The 20,367-nt window shown below is 37.3% G+C and overlaps 1 protein-coding gene across 2 annotated transcripts; it reads left to right on the top strand.

Moving 5' to 3' along the window:
* The first annotated feature begins 5,266 nt into the window (after nucleotides 1–5,266).
* On the top strand, nucleotides 5,267–6,409 carry LOC149153968 (uncharacterized). 2 transcript variants are annotated; one of them, XM_089439974.1, is made up of 3 exons: nucleotides 5,267–5,524; nucleotides 5,903–5,960; nucleotides 5,997–6,409. In XM_089439974.1, exons 1-3 carry the CDS (start codon nucleotides 5,275–5,277, stop codon nucleotides 6,172–6,174), a joined length of 486 nt encoding a protein of 161 aa, XP_089296100.1. In that variant the 5' UTR covers nucleotides 5,267–5,274; the 3' UTR covers nucleotides 6,175–6,409. The 2 variants fall into 2 exon arrangements, with proteins under 2 accessions (XP_089296100.1, XP_089296099.1); XM_089439973.1 differs by having other exon boundaries at nucleotides 5,903–6,404.
* Nucleotides 6,410–20,367: the final 13,958 nt, after the last annotated feature.

Below are 20,367 nucleotides of genomic sequence, written 5' to 3' on the forward strand. Positions count from 1 at the left end.
CTTGTTAAAATCAGAGACATAAGGCTTTTGTGCCTTATCTTCCTTTGAACAGTGTAAACTTTGAAACGGGAACTGATACTGTTACCCGTTTCGTAGAGATAGCAAAAAAATGACCCGATTTTCAAAAGTGGTGATGCAGAATACACATGTTTTTTTTAGAACATGGTTTTTGGAACTTTAATTTTTTTTCATGTTCAAGGATGAAATCAAGTTTTAGAATGGTAGTGATTTTCATGCTGATTTTAAAAAGTGAGTATTCTGCATCACACCCTTTTTTTAAAAGACCTATTTTTTGACTTTTAATTTTCTAGTGTGTGAAATGTAAAAAATTATTTTCTAAATTTGATAGTTTTTGAAGTCGTCATTTTATTCATATTTTCTTGTTCTCTATATTAATTTTCTTTCTTTTTTTTAGGGGGGTTTTTATTGTTTTGCGTTTTTAAATTAGAAAGTCGATAGTTTGAATTTTAGATAATCTACATATTTATACATCCTTAATTAATTTTTCAATCCACATGAAATAATTGTTTCTAAAAAACAACATTTTTTAACAATGGACATAAAAATAACCATTTTTAACATAAATATAACAAAAAAACTAAACGTTTTGATAATTTTTTGCTAGAATTAACATGTCAAAATCACAATTTTTATACAAAAATATTAACTAAAAATGGTCAAATAATAGTTTTTTTATGAATTTCATGTCAAAAAAATAATAATAACTTTTTTTTTCAAAAAATAATAATTAACTTAAAAATCAATGCGAAAATCACAGTTGTGCTCTCTCTTTCTTTCACATACCAGACTCTTGATGGAAATTTCACCTCTTTTGAACTTTTCCAATCTGAGATTAGCTTCTTATCACTTAAAGCACTTGAAATATTTGTAGGCATGAGCTCAGGTGGAGTTCGTTCACCAATGTTTTTTGAAGATACACCTTTAAGACTCTTTGGTCCAGAAAGATTCACAGAAATTTTCCTTGATGCCATTTTCCTTAAAAAAAACACATAAATTAGTAAATAAAAAAACATATTAACTTAAATTAACAACAAAAATATACCATAAATTTTTTATTTGTATAATCAGAATTGCCCAGCCACCTCTAACGGGCAGGCGGGTCGATGGGCGAGCGGGAGGTCAGGTGAGGGATAATGAGACTAAGTGCACAATTAGGCAAGTATGGGCGAGCCCCTACCCATGCGCCCCCCACAACCCCCTAACAACTACATTGAAGCCCTGGCCCCATTAACTTATTCCTCTCATGAGAGATCCCTTGTCTGGATTCACTACACATTAATAATTAAAGTAACACTCCTGATCCAATCTCCGAAAATGATGATGATGACAAATTCCTTTGATATGATTACCAAGTTATTGTACTCCCTGCATCCATCAAATCTGTGTTTTCTCTTTGTTTCGCTTGGCAACTCTGTATTTCTTCGTGGTCCATCCTTTGCATGCCATGCTAGATGTTTGTTTTCAGCTGAATTTTCTGTTTGAACGAAGCTTCCTAAGCTTCCGCCCTCCCTGGCCCCTCTCCCCTTCCCTCACCCTTCCCGCCCCCCCCCCCAATCCCCCCAATCCCCCGACCCCCGCCCCCAATCCCCCGACCCCCGCCCCCAATCCCCCCAAACCCCTACCCCCAATCCCCCCAAACCCCCCAACCCCTCCCCACGGCCGCCCCTCGCCACTGCGCCCACCCCCTCAACCCCCGCCCAACTGTACCCTTCCCCAGCCACCACCCACCCCTACCCCCCACCTTACCCCCCCCCTCGCCCACCCCTACCCCCCACCTTACCCCTCCCCCAACCCCCTAGCCCCCACCTTACCCCTCCCCCTACCCCCTACACCCCCCAACCCCCTTACCCCCTACCCCCCCCCCCCCCCACCTTACCCCCTACCCCCTACACCCCGCCAACCCCCTTACACCCCCCCCCAACCTTACCCCCCCCCCCCCCCCCCCACACCTTATCCCCTAGCCCCCACCCGCGTCGCCCCCCTTACCCCTCCCCCAACCCCCTACACCCCCCCACCCCCCCCCCCCCCCCCCCCCCCCCCCCCCACCCCACCCCCGCCCACCCCCTACCCCCTTAGAGGCATCATAGGTTTTTAAAGCATCATATTTCTAGGAAAACACATCAATGTATTATTTAAACAAGCCTATGTACTTTTCATTGGCCTTTGGTTGTAATATCTTAGAAATATTAATATACTTTTGTTTTTTAGTTGTTCCAATATTACAATCGTGTATATCTTCTACTTGAGGCTTGATAGATACACTCTTAGGAACATCATTATGATAAAACATATTCTCTAATGGTACTAGTCCCTTGGGAATTAAATTGTTTGATAGTTGTATTATTTTATGATCTACAATTGTATTGTTGAGTTTTGAACCTTTATCTATAATATCTTCTTTATTTTCTTGATCAATATAAGAAGTTGAAAATTTATCAATAACCTCTATAAACATTTTATCCGTTCATCATCTTCAAACACCTGCCAATGTCTGTATTTGGAATTGATGGTATGTGTCTTACTTCAACTTAATATTTTAGTTGAGAGTTAATTGGCACCTTAAAAGAATTAGCTGACATAGCCAAATAATTAGGTGAAGAAATTTCCTATCTTGGAATAATAGTAATATTAAAAGCATGAAAGAATATTTTAATACAATCCATACCTCATTCTTGTATGACTTAAGTCTTGGATGTTTAGTCTGACAGAAATTTCTCACCTACTTTACCACTAGTTTGGAGTCACCAAAAAATACAAGATTGAGAATTTTCATCTTTCTAGCAATTTCAAGTCTCATAATGGGGCCTCATATTCTACTACATTGTTAGTGACCTTAAATTCGAACTCAAATGATTTATTGGTAATTTCCTTTGAATCTTAAATTAGATCCACTCTAGCTCCTGATCTTTCCTTTGAAGTTTCTCCATCAAAATACAACCTCCATACCTCATTTACTAAAAACTATCATATATTTACAATTTTGTCTAATGCATTTGTAACACTAAATTGATTATTTACAGATAAAATATAACATCCAAATTATTTATCATTAGCATATATCAGAGGATTATTTGGGTGTTTTTCATCATTGAGATTATAAGAAAACTTAACTTCTCTATATAATCTCATTTTATTTCCTTCAAAAAATAGAACTGTAGCATAAGTCATGTCCATCTGAAAGAAACCTCCTAATATGACACACCATGATATTGCTAAAATCATACCAAAATTGGAAGAAATATATGTTACAACTACATCCATAACCATATTTTTGACAGGAATCTGTGATAAAGATACAAAAAAATATTTTATCAAACCTAAATATTCCACTTTATTCCAATCAAAGAAATAAAGATCATGCTATGGTCTAGTGACCTGTAATTCTAGATTTTCCATAATTCATTTAGGCATCAGATTATGTGATGCTCCTAGATCCATCATGCAATTATACAAGAGAAAATATTGAATCCTGAAAATAACAAAGAAAGGAGGCATTGAGTCGTTTCTAATCTCTACACGTGGCCCAAAAATGATAGATGGATTCTCATCCTACAAATTTAAAGTATCATTTTCTACTATTGCATATGATCACTGAATCCATTTGGCTACTTGTTTACGATATGCAAGATTCTTAGCTAAATTTTTCAATGGAATAGGAATTTTGACCTCTTCCATTTCCTTTTTGAAACTGAATTGTATAGAAACCTTTTCTAATTTTGGTTTCTCTTCAATGGAAATGAGATGTTGTTGTGAAGTAGAAGACCCTTTATCCTTATCTTTAGCTGTAGAAAAATAAAATCCCTTATTTTATTTATCTTAGGTTTATGTAGGCCTTAAATCATATTTTATATTAAGTTGAGCTTGTAGAAAATCAAGAAAATATTTATATTGAGAAATGAGAGATGGATTAATACCTTTATTCAATTATTGTTTCTACCGAGGATTATCTTGAGAAGTACTACAAATATGAGAAGATTGGTCACATCAAGACAATTCGCTTCATCTGTTGATTGTTTAAGCTCTTCATCAATATGATCATTTATAATTAGAGGAGTTTGAACCTGTTGGAAACATTTCCTCTTTCTCTTTGTAATATATGTGGATTAAAGGGTATCCAAAACTGGCCAAGTTGTCTGTTCATAGGTTCATGGCCCTGTCTAGAAGCATTTTCCATTCTGGCTATTTTGTTTGACAAAGTTCTTATCACTCTAGTTATTTCATCAATTTTTTTGACACTTTCTTCTTTAACATCACCTGAAGCTCATGCCTCTTGTTTTTCCATTTTATTTTACTCTTTTTTCTACTTTAGATCTCAATTTCTCTGATGTTGCTCTTTTTTCCTCAACCTCAATTGAATCATTCAACATATATTTTAGGGATATGTACTTTCTTTCTCTGTCATGTCAGCAAATTTTGGAAAACGGAGTGAGAAGTGTATGATGCTGAGCCAAGCCATCTTCATACTTACTGCACCTCCAAAATCGACAGCTCGCAAAATCTGTTCGGCAACTCGCAAAATCGACAGAACAGTGCGAGAGGATGTTCCTGCAAAGCTGAGTGACATCCCGAAGATCAAGCAGGGTAATTGGCATTCCGTTTGCTTTGTAGCTCGGAATATTGGCCAAACAGTGAGAGAGAAGGCGCGCAACGCCACCCTCGGGCCGCCCCGCCCCGCCCGACCGACGGCGGGTCGATTCCGGGAATCGGGCGGCGGCCCGGGGTGCCGCTGCGCGCCTGCAATTCTCAATCATGTCAGCAAATTTTGGAAAACAGAGTGGGAATCGACCCGTGTCAGCAAATTTTGGAAAACGGAGTGGGAATCGACCCGCCGCCGGTCGGGCGGGGCGGGGCGGCCCGGGGTGCCGCTGCGCGCCTGCAATTCTCAATCATGTCAGCAAATTTTGGAAAACGGAGTGAGAAGTGTATGATGCTGAGCCAAGCCATCTTCATACTTACTGCACCTCCAAATCGACAGCTCGCAAAATCTGTTCGGCAGCTCGCAAAATCGATAGAATAGTGCGAGAGGATGTTCCTGCAAAGCTGAGTGACATCCCGAAGATCAAGCAGGGTAATTGGCATTCCATTTTCTTTGTAGCTCGGAAGATTGGCCAAACAGTGAGAGAGAAGGCGCGCAACGCCACCCCCGGGCTGCCCCGCCCCGCCCGACCGGCGGCGGGGCGGCCCGGGGGTGCCGCTGTGCGCCCGCAATTCTCAGTCATGTCAGCAAATTTTGGAAAACAGAGTGAGAAGTGTATGACGCTGAGCCAAGCCATCTTCATACCTACTGCACCTCCAAAATCGACAGCTCGCAAAATCGACAGAACAGTGCGAGAGGATGTTCCTGCAAAGCTGAGTGACATCCCGAAGATCAAGCAGGGTAATTGGCATTCCGTTTGCTTTGTAGCTCGGAAGATTGGCAAAACAGTGAGAGAGAACGCCCCAGATCAACGTATCTTCTGGACTACTGCCGCGGAAGAGATCATCAAGGACAGCAGTTTACCAGGTGGGTTTAATTAATTATACCCGTATCATTATTGCTTTCATAATTCCTAGATTAAAAAATTACAAGATCATGCACAGACCATGAACAAACCTAAAAAACCATTTGCGGATCTGCTCCCCATTCTCAGCTCTGTGGCTTCATAAAGAGCCCCCTTAACCCCTCTTGTAGTTGTGGTATATTTATATTTGGTTATAATCTGCATCAGTTCTTTTTAATTAATTTAGTTGTTTATAAAACAAAGTCGATGAATGTCCTACCCCTCCCCTCTGTATTCATGTACCAAACTATTTTAACAATCAAACGAGTGTGAACCAGTAAATGGAATCGATTCTAACAAAATTCATTAGTTCTCACCGATGATATGTGTATGTCGTATAGGAGTTAGACCTCTGTGCAGGGCCTGGAAGGAATCTCGGCGTAACAGAAGTGGTGTGGCGTCCCAGATGCATAGCCAGGACAAAGTGAATGGGGAAAGAATATCGACTGATGAACGTGAAAGGGCAAAGAGGGAGAAGTGTATGATGCTGAGCGAAGCCATCTTCTTCACACTTACCAATCAACCTTTCTCGTCAGAGCCTACCATTAAAGCGCTAAAACAAAGTCATCTGTTCCAGGACTGTTCTGATGATGTTGACAGAGAGGATAAATAGTGAATGTGAGTAACATATTCTTCAGATAAATAGGGGTGTTTTTCTTTCAACTGGAAGTAGAAATCTCTGTTTTGTTTTTATATGTATAACAGAAAACTTCAACTGCAGTGGTATATTGTTGGCCCTGTTTTGTTTATATGTATACCAGAAAGGTAAGGTTGAGCTGAAGTAAGTTTAACCCAGATGGAATATTTGGCTTCCTATAAAAAACCGTATGACAGACGTATACATATGTTTGAATGCATGGTTGTAAGACATTTATATTTATATTCATGTAGTTTTGTATGACATTAATTTTCTGATAAAAAATAATTATAATGAATATCATTGTCAATTCAGCAGCCAGGACAATGATCTCTGGCTGCTAACCAGGAATGCACACTGATAATGGCTTTTTTTTTAATTAATAAATTTATATAGATAATATACTTTAAATAGCATTAAAATCATATTTATTTTTATCATTTAAAAAACTATAAAAATATATAATCCATTATTATATTAAGAAAAGACAATTTTAATAATATATTTTGTTTATATGTAAATACTACATTTACATGAGATTAAAACTATGTTCGTTCATATCATTTAAAAAGTTCTAAAAATACATAATCCTTTTTATAATCCATTATTATATTAAGAAAAGACAATTTTAATAATATATTTTGTTTATATGTAAATACTACATTTACATGAGATTAAAACTATGTTCGTTCATATCATTTAAAAAGTTCTGAAAATACATAATCCATTATTGTAGTAGCGGATTAACAGGGAGGTGCAAATCTCCATTTGCGATAATATATGTTTGTTAAGGCATATCATAGTGAATGTGCAGATTAGTAATTCTATTGAATGTGTAGATTATGAAGTACTTATTGTGTTTTTTGATTATATATATATAATTATTTTATTGATTAAAAAAATTGACATTTTATTGTAAAATTAAATTAAAATATAATTATATCATATGTATTATTATCAATATAGTATATGATATAAATTTATTTTATTTTTTACCATATACATAATATTGATGATGATAATGATGATTAACATCTTCACCAAAATTGATATTTAGATTTTAAGAAGGTAAGAGAGTATTCAAAATTTTGTATCATTTTATTTCTATGTTAGAAAAGTATTAAGATAAGTTTTTCAAGATCACCGTAGTTTTGCTCACTTAAAAGGTTATGCTAATAATGTGACAAATACTTTAAAAATCAGATAGAATGTGCCTATAAGTAGGACAATTTGACTTTGCATCTTCAACTCTCACAGTGATGATTCCGGGAATCGACCCGCCGCCGGTCAGGCGGGGCGGGGCGGCCCGGGGGTGCCGCTGCGCGCCCGCAATTCTCAGTCATGTCAGCAAATTTTGGAAAACGGAGTGAAAAATGATAAAAATTGTGCGTTATGTAATATAATTGCAACTATGTGCTCCTATGTTAGCTCCATTCAAAAATGTGAATCGCATCTAAGAATAATCGGTATATTATCACATCTCAGAGCACGAGTGTCACATGTCAAATCCGGCATTCAGCGGGCTAACATTATTGACATGTAGCAGCACCACATGTCACTTTGCACTTGTACGAAATATACAATGTACATATTCTTTTGTTTCAATTTTCTTGTCTTATGCTCCATTGTCACTGGGATTATTCATTGTGTAACCATTAATGGTGTTAGTTCTTTCGTCCACGATAGTAAGAGGCCATTGAAATTTTGTTTATTTAAGAGACCATTTACTTATGCATGGTCTTCCTTTGTGAGTTGTAACCTTCTGGAGAACGCCCTTACCCTAGAGACAGAGTAATACTAGATTATGAGGGTTTGGGATGGACGTTAAAATCCCAGATGAATAAGCATTTGTTGGTTCTCGGTAATTTTCTTTATTATTTGGATATGAATATGCATGAAAAAAGAAAAATATCTCAAAGCCATTAATCCATTGTTTCATTGATTCAATAATTGAATAGGAGGTAAATAACTTCATGGCGGCAATTCCTATCCCAGTATTGATAATTTTTATTTAAGCTCTTTCAATGCCTTTTAAGTAAGTTAGAGAGATGTTGATCATCACTTTGTTTCTTTCTAATTAATTTCTCGATGGTATCCATTGAAGAACATTTATATTTATTTTCCATCATATTTTTCTTCTTGATTTCAGTTTGATTGTTTCCTCTTTCCTTATTTGATCTCATTGTTTATTAAGAGACATTTAGTTCTACACAGTTGAAACTAACCATAGCCTCTATGGCCTTTATGATATGGAAAATTCCCTTACCCTAATGGAAAAGTAAGCTATAAGCATGCTGGAAGATGACATTCTTTGTGGAATGGAATAACTTAAATTGATTAAGCTTTGTTAAAGCTAGCATTACTACTACACCAAGGGCACTTTTGAGACATTTTTTCAAGAGCGGTGGGCGGGGTGGGCGGGGGGGCTGGGGAGGGGGCAGTGGCGGGGGAGGGGTGGGTGGGGAGGGGGCGGTGGCGGTGGAGGGGTGGGCGGGGTGGCGGTGGAGGTGGGGGCGGGGAGGGTGTGGGCGGGGTGGGCGGTGGCGGTGGAGGGGTGGGCGGGGGGGGCGGTGGCGGGGGATGGGTGGGCGGGGAGGGGGCGGTGGCGGTGGAGGGGTGGGCGGGGGTGGGCCGAGGAGGGGGAGGGGGGGGCTGGGTGGGCCGGGGAGGGGGGGGTGGGTGGAAGGGGGTAGAGGGTGGGCGGGGGTGGGGGGGGCGGTAAGGGTAGGGGATGGGGGGTGTAGGGGGTTAGGGGAGGGGTAAAGGGGGCGGCGCGGGTAGGGGGTAAGGTGGGGAGGGGGGGTAGGGGGTAGGGGGTAAGGTGGGGGGTAGGGGGTGGCAGGGGGGTTAGTGGGGGGGTTAAGGGTAGGGGGTTGGGGGAGGGGTAGGGGGGGGGTAGGGGGGGGGCACGCGGGTAGGGGGTTGGGGGGGGTAGGGGGGGGGGGGGGCAGGTAGGGGGTAAGGTTGGGGGTAGGGGGTGGGCGAGGGGGGGGGGGGGGGTAAGGGTAGGTGTTGGGGGGGGGGGGGTAAGGGTAGGGTGCGGGTAGGGTGTAAGGAGGAGGCGAGGGGGGTAGGGGTAGGGCACGGGGGTAGGGGTGGGTGGGGGCTGGGGAAGGGTACAGTTGGGCGGGGGTTGGGGGGGTGGCCTCAGTGTCAGTGATATAATTTGTTCATAATGTCATGTTTTTTTAGTTTTATAGTTGAAAAAATTTCAATTTCTTTTGTATCTAGCATGTTGTGGTTGAAAACATGTTAAATTTATACTTAGGAAAGAAAAATGATATTCTACCAGAAACATTAATGTGTTTTTTTCCTTAAAATTTAACTTTGTTTGAGACATAAAAAATTGGCTTTATTAGCATTTTTTAAAAAGTTTGAAAATTGACCCTAAAAAAAAAAATCATTATTCTAGTATCAACACTTTCGTTTTGAAGCTATATTTTGCACGAAAATTTCGTAGTAAATTTCGTCGTCACTACCATTTTTAAAACACGTTCAAAATTGACACCTAAAAAAAAAAACATCGTTCCAGTATACACACTTTTCGTTTTTAGCACTGTTTTTGATGTTTTTTGGGGGTTTTTTGGCCAGAGTTCCCGTTTTGAGTTTATAGTTCCCGTTTCAAAGTTTACATTGTTTTTGGTAACAATTCAATTTGTTGCTCTGTTTCTCTCCCCTCTATCAGCACATCAGTATGTTGTGTTGAATTCTCAATAGAACTCATGAGACTATCAACTAGTCTCTCTTCCACATCATCTTCTCTAATGATGTCTTCTTGCTCTTGTCCACCATAGTGAACTCCTCCCTTTGTAATCACATTGTCATACTCTGAATTTCTCAGCAAATATTCCATCAATGCAATCTCTTTGTGACACTTCATAAGTATTTCATCATCACTTATGTTTCCTACATTTATACACAAATTATTAGTTTGGAAATCATAAGGTTCAATAGTCTCAACTGTTGCTTCACATATCAACTCTTAAGAGTGAACTTCATCTCCTTCTTTCACAAGAAATTTTTCTTGTGTTGTCACATCTTCACACATCCATGCATTGTTAAGTTCTTTCTGCTGCAATAAATCACTGCTTTTCTCCATTAAGAGACATTCTGCATCCTCCTTTACTTCAGAGTTTTTATCTTCTATAAGATATTTCTCCATACTTCTGAAAGCTTCAAAATATTGTTTATCCTCTGAAAACACTCCTTTATTAGTGTTCTTTCTTAACATCTTTCAGTAGATGTCCTTCTTCCTCAACTTCTTCCATGGCTATTTCCACTGTGCCTATCATCATGGTGAATTGATGATACTTTACTATGTTTTCAGCTAACATAGTCTCTTCTTCAAGTTTGCGTTCAATCTCTTGTTGTTTATCTTCCCCCAGAGCTATTCTTGTCTCACCATCTACATTAACAATGAATATTCTCCTGCATTTGTTCTACAATCACAGACAAACTATCAATTTTAAAAACATAAGACCCTATGGTCCTACTTGATATCTTAGCCATCATATCTTCTTGTTGTTATAAATCCTTCATATGATTCAGAAATTCTTCAATGGTCTCCTCTCCAATATCCTCAAGCCCTTCACTTGGTTTCTTGATACCTTTCCCTAACTGTATATGAGATCTATCTATGCCATCCTCTTCCAAAACAAAATTTAGATTTTGCTTGTCCTCTTCCTTCTTCATGACAATATCAGCAAATTGTACTTCCTTACATGTTTTACCTGCAAACATACACAAATTGTCAGATTTAAAACCATGTGACCCTTTGGCCTCACTTGAAGTTCCAGTCTTAAAGTCTTCATCTTCACTCTCTCCTAGAAATTCTCCCTATTCTAGTGCACAAATAGAATCTTCCATTTCTAACTCAACTTCCTTGAGTTTTCACATCAGTCACTTTACTTGCTTTTGTTTTAGCCTTCTCTGCATCTCATGCCATTCCACTGGCTTCTTCCTTAATACCCAACCTTGTCTTTGGCTTTCCTCAAGTATCCTCCTTAATGCATCGATTTGTTCTTTTAACTCTACAATCTCTTTTTCAATTTCCTCTTGACTCATCCTTTTGCCATCTGCTTTGGCATTCTTCTTCTCATATCCTCTATTGTGGCTTCTCTTTGAACCTCTACTATGACTATCAGTAGTCATCTTCTTCTCCTCTTTCTTCATGAGCTCCTTACTCATCTGCAACAAGCCTTTGCAATAGCTAGTCCTCCTTGCTGCAATCTTACCTCACTAAGCTCTCCTCACTCAGTCTTTTGGTAAGCACGGGTCCTCTGTCTGGAACCTCCTCTTGAGCAACACCTTTGTTCCTTCTAGGCTTGTGCAATCTCTCATTCTCTCTTGAGAACACTTCAGCTATCCTCTCTGACCAATCTCTTGTTGGATTCTTCAGGTTCACTGCCACTTCTCTATCAGAGTGTTTTCCTTACTCTGTCTTCAAGAACACATCTGGTTCTCCTCTGAAAGCTTCTCTTGCTGTCACCTGTGCATTAGTATAAAAACTAACAATTTCCATTTAAAACAAAACATATTACCTCACCTTCAAGATCTCAACATGATCTTGTTTTACTATTCCACCTGTACCTTGAACGGATTTTCTCTTTCTCTTGCATCTGCAAGTTCTGCTACACATCACCTCTATGTGCCTTCCTTCTGTCAGATTAGAATATGATCCTTCCTCTTCCATGCACAAACATCTCAACATATTTTGTTCTCAATTATTTCTCATAGAATTTCTTTGTTCTATTTTAACCAATTGTTTCAACTTCAATTCTACTCTGATTACACATCTGCTTTGATACCACTAATGATACAGGGGTCACCCCCACACATACCCACAATATGCATAAATATGCATACATACATCTGTCCCAAGTATTTGAATCTCAAAGGAGTCAAATATTCAAACCATAAATGATTAAGGCCCCTTCATCATCGTTCCTTTATATCGGAACTCAATCACCCTGCAAAAACATCCTATCGAGACTTTTAAACAACCCTCAAGCCTTTGTTTATGACTCTATTGAAGTCATTCGTTAAATCCTTCCTACTAGGACTTTAAACCTCCTATCGGGACTCATTCACTCCTAGAAACCTTACTTTAAGCTTTTAGGCCGCATATATAACCTTCCCTCTTTAATGCATTGGTTACATATATGTTTTAAATGTATAAAACTTTCATCGGCGCTATTTCCTTATAAAACCCATTTAAAAAGGAAAATGCTCCCAAAACATACCTTTCCGCCTTTAGTACGCTATCTACACCCTTTCCGAGGATTGGCTTGATCGCAATCGGCTATTGGCTCCTCTGCGGGTCATATATACAAGCCTCATCACCCCTCCGATTTCGATATGCGACTATCGAAATCGTTAATATATGTTTTAGCCTTAAAAAGGCTTCGCAACACATCTATCACCAATACATGGAAATACATTGAAATCTCACTCTGAACACATATAAGCGGATCTCAAATACTTTCCAACCACATCTATAACTTCATTGGGTCCACACCTTTAGTCACTCCACAACGCTGCTTCTCCGAACTCCGATAAGCCCGATCTCCGATCATCGATCAGTGTAGCCTCTAATCAAATATTGAACATCCATTATATCCCTCGATCCAATGGTTGAGATATCTCCCAACCGTTTAAATGTGCACGACTGTTCTCCACTGTCGATCTATACCCAATAGATCCAACAACTGTCGCTGATATCGAGTAGATAACAATCACGAGGGTTAAGCACCCGATAAAGTGGTTTCCTCTCACCTCCATTGCCACACATCATTTGATGAGTGGAATCGGTGCTCGTCCTTCAATACCGCTTACGGTTTTGAAGCCGCCCGTAATCCACTTACACTGTTACAAAACAACCCTCCTTCATTTAAAGTTTGCTGATGCGATATTACTTCGTCTCCTCTGCAATTGGATCTTGGTCGTTAATCTTCCAGATCCAACAGCTGTTGAGCGTCAATCTTCACTCCTTCTTCCACTTCTTTACTTTCTTTTTACGCCAGTTCTTCAATATTTCCACTATATTTCTGGTTTCTTCAAAGGTTCTTCCCCCTTTGTTGTTCCATTGCGACTCCCTTCTGAGCTTGACTTGGGTGATTTTTATCACTAACTCTGGAATTTAATTGATATTTCTCATGAATTCAAAGATCCATGATGAACCTCTGGCTCATTCTTCTCCTCTATACCCCGCCTCGACTCTGCCTACAACCTCTCTTACAGAACCTACAAGTTCACACAGTAATTGATCAATAGACACATGATTAACACATTTCCACACTCAGAATCGAATTCCTCTATATATAAGCATATAAATAGTTGATTACATAGCGAGACTCTCTCTCTCATGGCCTGATCTTCTGCTATCAGTGGCCTCCTCCCATGACTCTACCTGTAGGCTTACATATATGTTAGTGTGTTGAACTCATCCTGGTTCCAGTCCTAAATTTATTGAACTGGCTCCTAAATCCTTTGTCGACTTCTACTTCAATTAATTCCTAAAATCTCTCCTTAGTTCCTCGAATCATGGAATGCTTAAAGAGTCCTAATTGACTTTAGACTCTTTTGTCATTATTATCGACTCATGTCCCTCTTATTCGAGAGTATTTACAAGATATATCATGCATCTAATTTATTCCTATTCTATGCACTCAAAATCCTAATATTACATTTATTCATCACTTAGGAATCCAGCATCCTAAAAATGCATGACCTCCTATGTCTACCTAATTACAATGATTTTCTCTTAGGTTGAATGCTTCTGCATCAGGAGTGCAAGAGGAAGTTTGGAAAACATCAACCTAGGGAAGAAAATAGTTGTGGATTTATAGGTAACAGTGTGCATGTGTGATTTATCATGCCATGATTTGATGCATGGTTTATTGGCCATGTTTTTTGTCATTGGCATGGAGTTTTCTTGGATTTATTGTGATGTACAACCATTCCTTTTCCATTTCCTAGATAGCCATGATGTAGTGGGTTCCATGTTTTGGTTAAGATTTGGATTGTCGGTATATTTTGGATCCTGGTTGAGGTGGTCTCAGGAAAATTGCAAAGGATTTAGGATGGGGATGGTATTCTCCGGAACTCTTGACAGGTGGGTGACGACAGGAAAATTCCTTTGGGTATGGTGAAGAAATTCTAAGGCATCCAGCTTGTTTAATTTTGGTGATTTCTAGACAATTTTAGGTGAAATCACTGTGGTTGAGGGTTGAGGTGGTTTAACCTTTAGATCCTTGGTTGGTTTTGTTTTGGTTTATCCCATGTGAACCCACATTCATGCTTGGAATATTCCATGAGGGCGATTGGCTGAAAGAAAGATTTGGTTCAGCCCAATCTATAGTTGTGTGCTACGTGGAAGTCCTTGACATGGCTGGCTTTATGCATATGTTATTATGTTTTATTTATTATTGAGATGAATGAGCACATGTATTGGTTATTGTGTTGATTTATGAAAGGTTTGTCATGGATTCATTCTAGTTAAATGTTGGTTATAGGCATGGTTAAATGATGTGCTCTTGTTATGCATCTCGTTCATAATTTGATAAGTTATTGAATTGGTTCTATGAATGCATGAGATAACAAGTGTTTTTGCATCTAGCTTGAGAGGGCAATAAGCCTTCTTGAGGATTCTCTGATGAAATTAAGGAAACAATGAACAAATATGAATTTATGACATCTAGTTACTATGTTTACCATATGTTTGTTTAAATGTTTGTCATGTGTTTGGAAAGTTTGGGCAAGATATGAGCCTAAGTATAGATTATGTAGACTTGTAATTATCATATATTAGATTCTAGAAATTTATGGGCAGTGGCTTGTAGGATAGACTTGAAATCTGGGCATTCAATTTGTGGCCACAAGCATAGAATTTAGTATTTTTTGTTGTAGGTGCATAGATGATGGTTTTTGTGTGCAAATCGAGCCTTCTAGCCACATGAACTAGACTGCATACATGTGAATGTGCTGTAAATATTGGTAAAACGTTAGTTCCAACTCAGGGAAAGATTTTCAGTGGATGTTTTCTGACATCTAGGTGATTAGGTGTCCTTGGTAGGTTGTAGTAAGTTTAAGGATGGTAGACCCCACCTTCATAACTCGAACATGGATGTTGGGTCTTGCATAGTAACTCTTGTCTCATGTTTACCCCGGTGAGCTTGAAAAAGCGGGTAAATATGGGGTGGGGTGTTACAAAAACATTCCCCCCTTTTAAAGCATGGCTACGACTATGTATCTAATATATAAGTAGAATTTATACAACATGGACACCAAGAGGTTTCCTAAACTTGATTCAATCCATGGTTGGAACATTGGGAAATAAAGGAGATCATCTTACAAAATTTGGATAATATTAAAAATATTATTACTAATATAGTAATAATAGTGAAATTTATTTATATTGTTACTATGTCCATGGATTGAGGATAGTGTCAAACATTTTAGGTGGACACTCCACCCATCCTTAGGGACCAAATAAACCAAGTAATTATAAAGGAGAGCATGTAAGATTTTTAAAGTGCAATGAACGAGAGACCTGGGTCAAAAAGAAACAGTGGGATTGCTAGATAAAAAAAAAATGTTATAAGTCAATCGATACATGGTAAATTAGGAAAATTAAAGAGAAATTACATAAATATAAAATGAAAAACAATACATAAAAAAATTTCAGGATTTGAATAAATTTAAAAGAAATTGAAAATTGAAAATTTTAGGAATTGAAGACATAATAATCAAAAGCATTAAATTAAATTATTACTTTCAAATTTAAGGAGAAATTGTGGGGTAATAAAATGTTAGAGGGAAAAATAAAACTAAGATATTATAAGGATATGATCAACCCTAATATTAAAAATCATAATTATCTTTCTATTTAGACCAATGTTAAGAAGAAAATGAATGTTGCCAAGATAAGAACTAATTCTCACAAGCTTCATAGTGAAAATCAACATTGGTCAATTCGCATAAAGTCATGGGATGAAAGAGTTTGTCACATTAGCAATAATGATAGGGATGAAGATGAAAGCACTTTATCTCACATTGTACATATTATACCCACTTTTGATCTAATTTTCAAAATAGTTTTCACACTACGAACCTTCTTGACCTTTTAGATCAACAAAATTATCTTGATTTGAGAAGACTTGTGCCAATTCCTTTTAAGCATAGTAATAGAATATTAAAGAATTCTAATTAATTATTTACCTTCTTAAAATTTGGAAAATCATATAAATCTTGGTGAATGTTAATTATAACAATCGTGATCATCATCTTTATCTTTTTTTTGTTTTCCAAAAGAAGAAAAACAATAATTTTATTAAAGTATAAAATTACATCCACATATGCCTAAACACATTAAGAAATAGCTTGAGGTTGAGAAAAAGAAAGAAGGATCCCACATGTTCATAATTATAACATAAGAAAAAGTCCATAAAGTCTTCTACTATCGAAATATACATATAATGCTCAAATATGTATAAACACATATGGAAAATATCAGGAAAATCATAATCCGGTTCATAATCAGTTGTGTATTATCGTATATAAAGAGTGTAGATATATGTAAATGATAACCTAATGAAGGATCAAGCTGGCCCAATTTGGGCCCAATGATCATGTAAAGATTATGTTTTATGGCCATGTTTTTCCTATGCAATTTTCCATGCTCTTGAGTCCAAGTCCATTTCCATCTTTGAAAGGGAGTTTGCTTGCTCATTGGGGCTAAAGTTGTGTAAACGATATTCTCCCCTCATCTATTTGATCACCAAAGGAGATTCTCCATAAATATGAATGTTTGAGATGTTATGTTAGAGAGAAATACGCAAAAAGTAACTTGAAAGCAATGAGTTCCACATAATTGTTAGTAACAAGGCCTACCTAGAAAGCAATCGAGTACCCTTTAGAAAATAAGACGAGCCCCAACAACTCCTTTTAGAGGATTGCACTAGACAACTCCATAATCATTATCGTTTATATAAACAACTATAAGAAAAATTAAAATAACTTTTAAAAATATATAAATATATATTTTTTAATTTATAAAATACAATTAAAATACATACTTGTTATTATATCTCTACATCATATAATAATATAATATTTATTATATATCATAAAAAAATACATAAACATTATTATTATGATTATATGATATCATATAGTAATTAGCTGAAGGCTTCCTCTATCAACCAGTGAAAAAAAGCTTATAAAAAATATATATATTATTTTAACATCCACGAAGCTAAAAATAACATATAAAACACATTAATATTAAATATTGAGAAATTATTGAATTCTTAATTAACCACCAAGATTCAATATATTGTGAATATGCTTCAGCATCTTGATCCTTGCAGCCACCTTGAAAATTACCAGACGAGAGGGCAACGCGTGGATGCCACATTCCTATACGCACGGATCCATGCACACACCTTGTTATTCTTTTATTATTATTTTAAATGCAGACGATTTCTTTGAAATCCATAATAATACCGAGTTCAAACTTCAAGTAGCTTAAGATGAAATATTCAATGCTAAAAATTCTGGGTGGTTTTAAGTGATACATTAACAAAATGGCAGTTTTTTTTTAATATATAGTTTATTATTTGTTCTTAAGATTAATGTTGTGTGCCCAACCTTCGTTAACTTTCACCTTTCACTTATGCAATTTTGACTTCCCCAGTTCGTAGTATAAATTTCATATGGTTTTGACCCATCGAGTTTTCAAAGCAATATATTTTTAATATTAAATAATATATTTAATTAAATTGATTAATTATTAAGTTTTTATTTATTGATTAATTACATATATTTATATATCTATTTTTATTTTCATTTTCATTTTTATTTATATATATTTCTTTTGACTCGCACATATTTTTGTTTTATTATATTTATTTTCCATTAATTATTTTTAATTTAGTTTATTTTATTTCCATTAATTAGTTTTATTTATTAATGATTTTGTCTAGATTACGGCCTTGACTATTTTTTTAATAATTTTTTACTTCCTTTCTTGTTTGGATTTTGACTTTGACTTTCATTTTTCTCGATTATTTATCATTCTTAGATTTTTTTTAAATAATATTTGATTTTAATAAATTAATCTAAATATTATATTTTAAAAACTAGCCGTTACTTAATAATATTTGTTTTTAATGTATTATAAATTAATATCATAATTTAAATATTATTGTTCAAATATAGTCATTACTTGAAACTTTGGTTTCTACATTGCTCTCTATTTAAGCCTTTGCCATGGTTTGCCTCCTCATCTGGTCCTCATGATGAACGCACTTCTAGTTTGAAACACATCGGCCAAAAATATTCCAATCTCATCCTCCCACATGTAAGTAGAATAGAAATGATAACTATGAGACACACAATTGTTAAATAAATAATATTTTATTAAAAAAAATGAATGATATATATATATATAAACGTAAAAAATGGTTATCATTCATTATAATAAAAATTAAGGATAATTTATTTATTTTTAAATAAATCAAATTAATATAATGATTTTTTTTTTATAAGTAAGAGATGAACCTTCCATTAATTTAATCAAATTACATAGTTTATAAGGTGTCCCAGTCAGCAGGGACGACAAAAAACTAGGGACCTAGGCCCACAAAAGCCCTATAGGCATCTGACCAGGAGTCCACAAAGGGACCCATAGTAGATCACGCTGTACCCAATGAGAGGACCCGACATGAGCTATAGAATAAGTCCACTAAACAATTCGGGTCCGAAACCCTCAGGCAAAAAGCACAACCAATCCTCGCCATTGAATACACAACTCGAATCCAACGGCCAATGTGGATATCACGCAGACGAGAAGCACAGAGGTTAACCGCTTGATGAGGGCGATTTTCTCTCACCTCTCGTTGCAACGTGTCACACCATGAGTGGAAACGGAGGCAACTTACGTAGAACCATATACCATTCTTGTCCCACGCGATATACCATTTGTGGTTTTGCATCCAAGGTTTCGCGGAAAACCTGAACGCTTAGTCGCCAAGCGAAGACCGTCTGACCATTCCCGTAGACAATTCTGAGCCTTCCATCTGGAATCTCCATCCGAAACTCGTTGAGCCAAATGCACATAGGCAACCAGCGCTGTGGCACTACCCAAATCGACACCTTTATCATTCAACTGAATGTGAACAAAGTTGTGGAGAGCAACCAAAACCAAAAATCGTAGACTAATTAGGTAATGCCATCCTCCCGCCCGTCTCCTGTATCCCTTCAATCAGTATTGTTCATCCACAGCTCAAAATCTTTGGTTTCCAGGTAGAAGCAGTCCTCTCGTAGTTTTCTGGTAGGTAATGACTCCCAGGCATGTTGAGAATCCCTGTCCTTATTGGTCACTCCTTCGTTGGCCAACCGATCCGCTAACATGTCTACCTTCCTTCTAACACGAACAAATATTATTGTTTTGAGGGTTTGCAAGTGAGAGTGCATGCGGTAAAAAATCTACAGTAGCTTCCAATGCTTCGACATTTTATCAAGTGAAGTTCCATTGTGAATTTTCCTAGCTTCTCTAATGATCAATTCCGAATCTGCTTCAATGATAGCATTCTGTAAATTTGCCTCCACTAGGGTCTCCAAGCATTGTTCTAATGTCAAGAGTTCAGCCACATTATTGGTACCCTTTCCTAAGTGGCCATGGAAGATGTATTTTGTTTGCCCCTCATGATCTTTTATGGCACCCCCAAAGCCAGCTACCCCTGGATTGCCCTTAGGAGCTCCATCAATGTTTACCTTGAAGAAGCTCTGTGGAGGGGGCTTCCAACTACTGGCCCCTGTGTTTATTGTTCTCATTCCCTTTATTCTTCCTTGAGGATTGATGGACTGTAGTCCCAAATTTAGTATGATATTCTCCTCGTGAGGCAGAGGAGGATCCTTAGGAACCTCAAAAGGATTTTAACTATTTCTTTAAGCTGTTTTAGAATTTGATTGATTATGTGCTGGGGCTTGCTAGCTTTATTTTTGAAGATCTGCCTATTATGCTCTTTTTAAACATTCCAAATGACAAAGCTTGGTACTAGCATCCAAGCTCTGTTGATGATCTCATTCCCTGAGAAGTTCTTCCTCCAGTTTTTTAGTTTGTTGGATATGTTGAGACTGTCCCTTTCGGTTTGTCTGAAGATTGAT

The sequence above is a fragment of the Pinus tabuliformis genome, chromosome 9, assembly GCF_031772625.1.
Source record: "Pinus tabuliformis cultivar Carrire ecotype Pingquan chromosome 9, CPIR1, whole genome shotgun sequence".
NCBI classification, from domain to species: Eukaryota; Viridiplantae; Streptophyta; class Pinopsida; order Pinales; family Pinaceae; genus Pinus; species Pinus tabuliformis.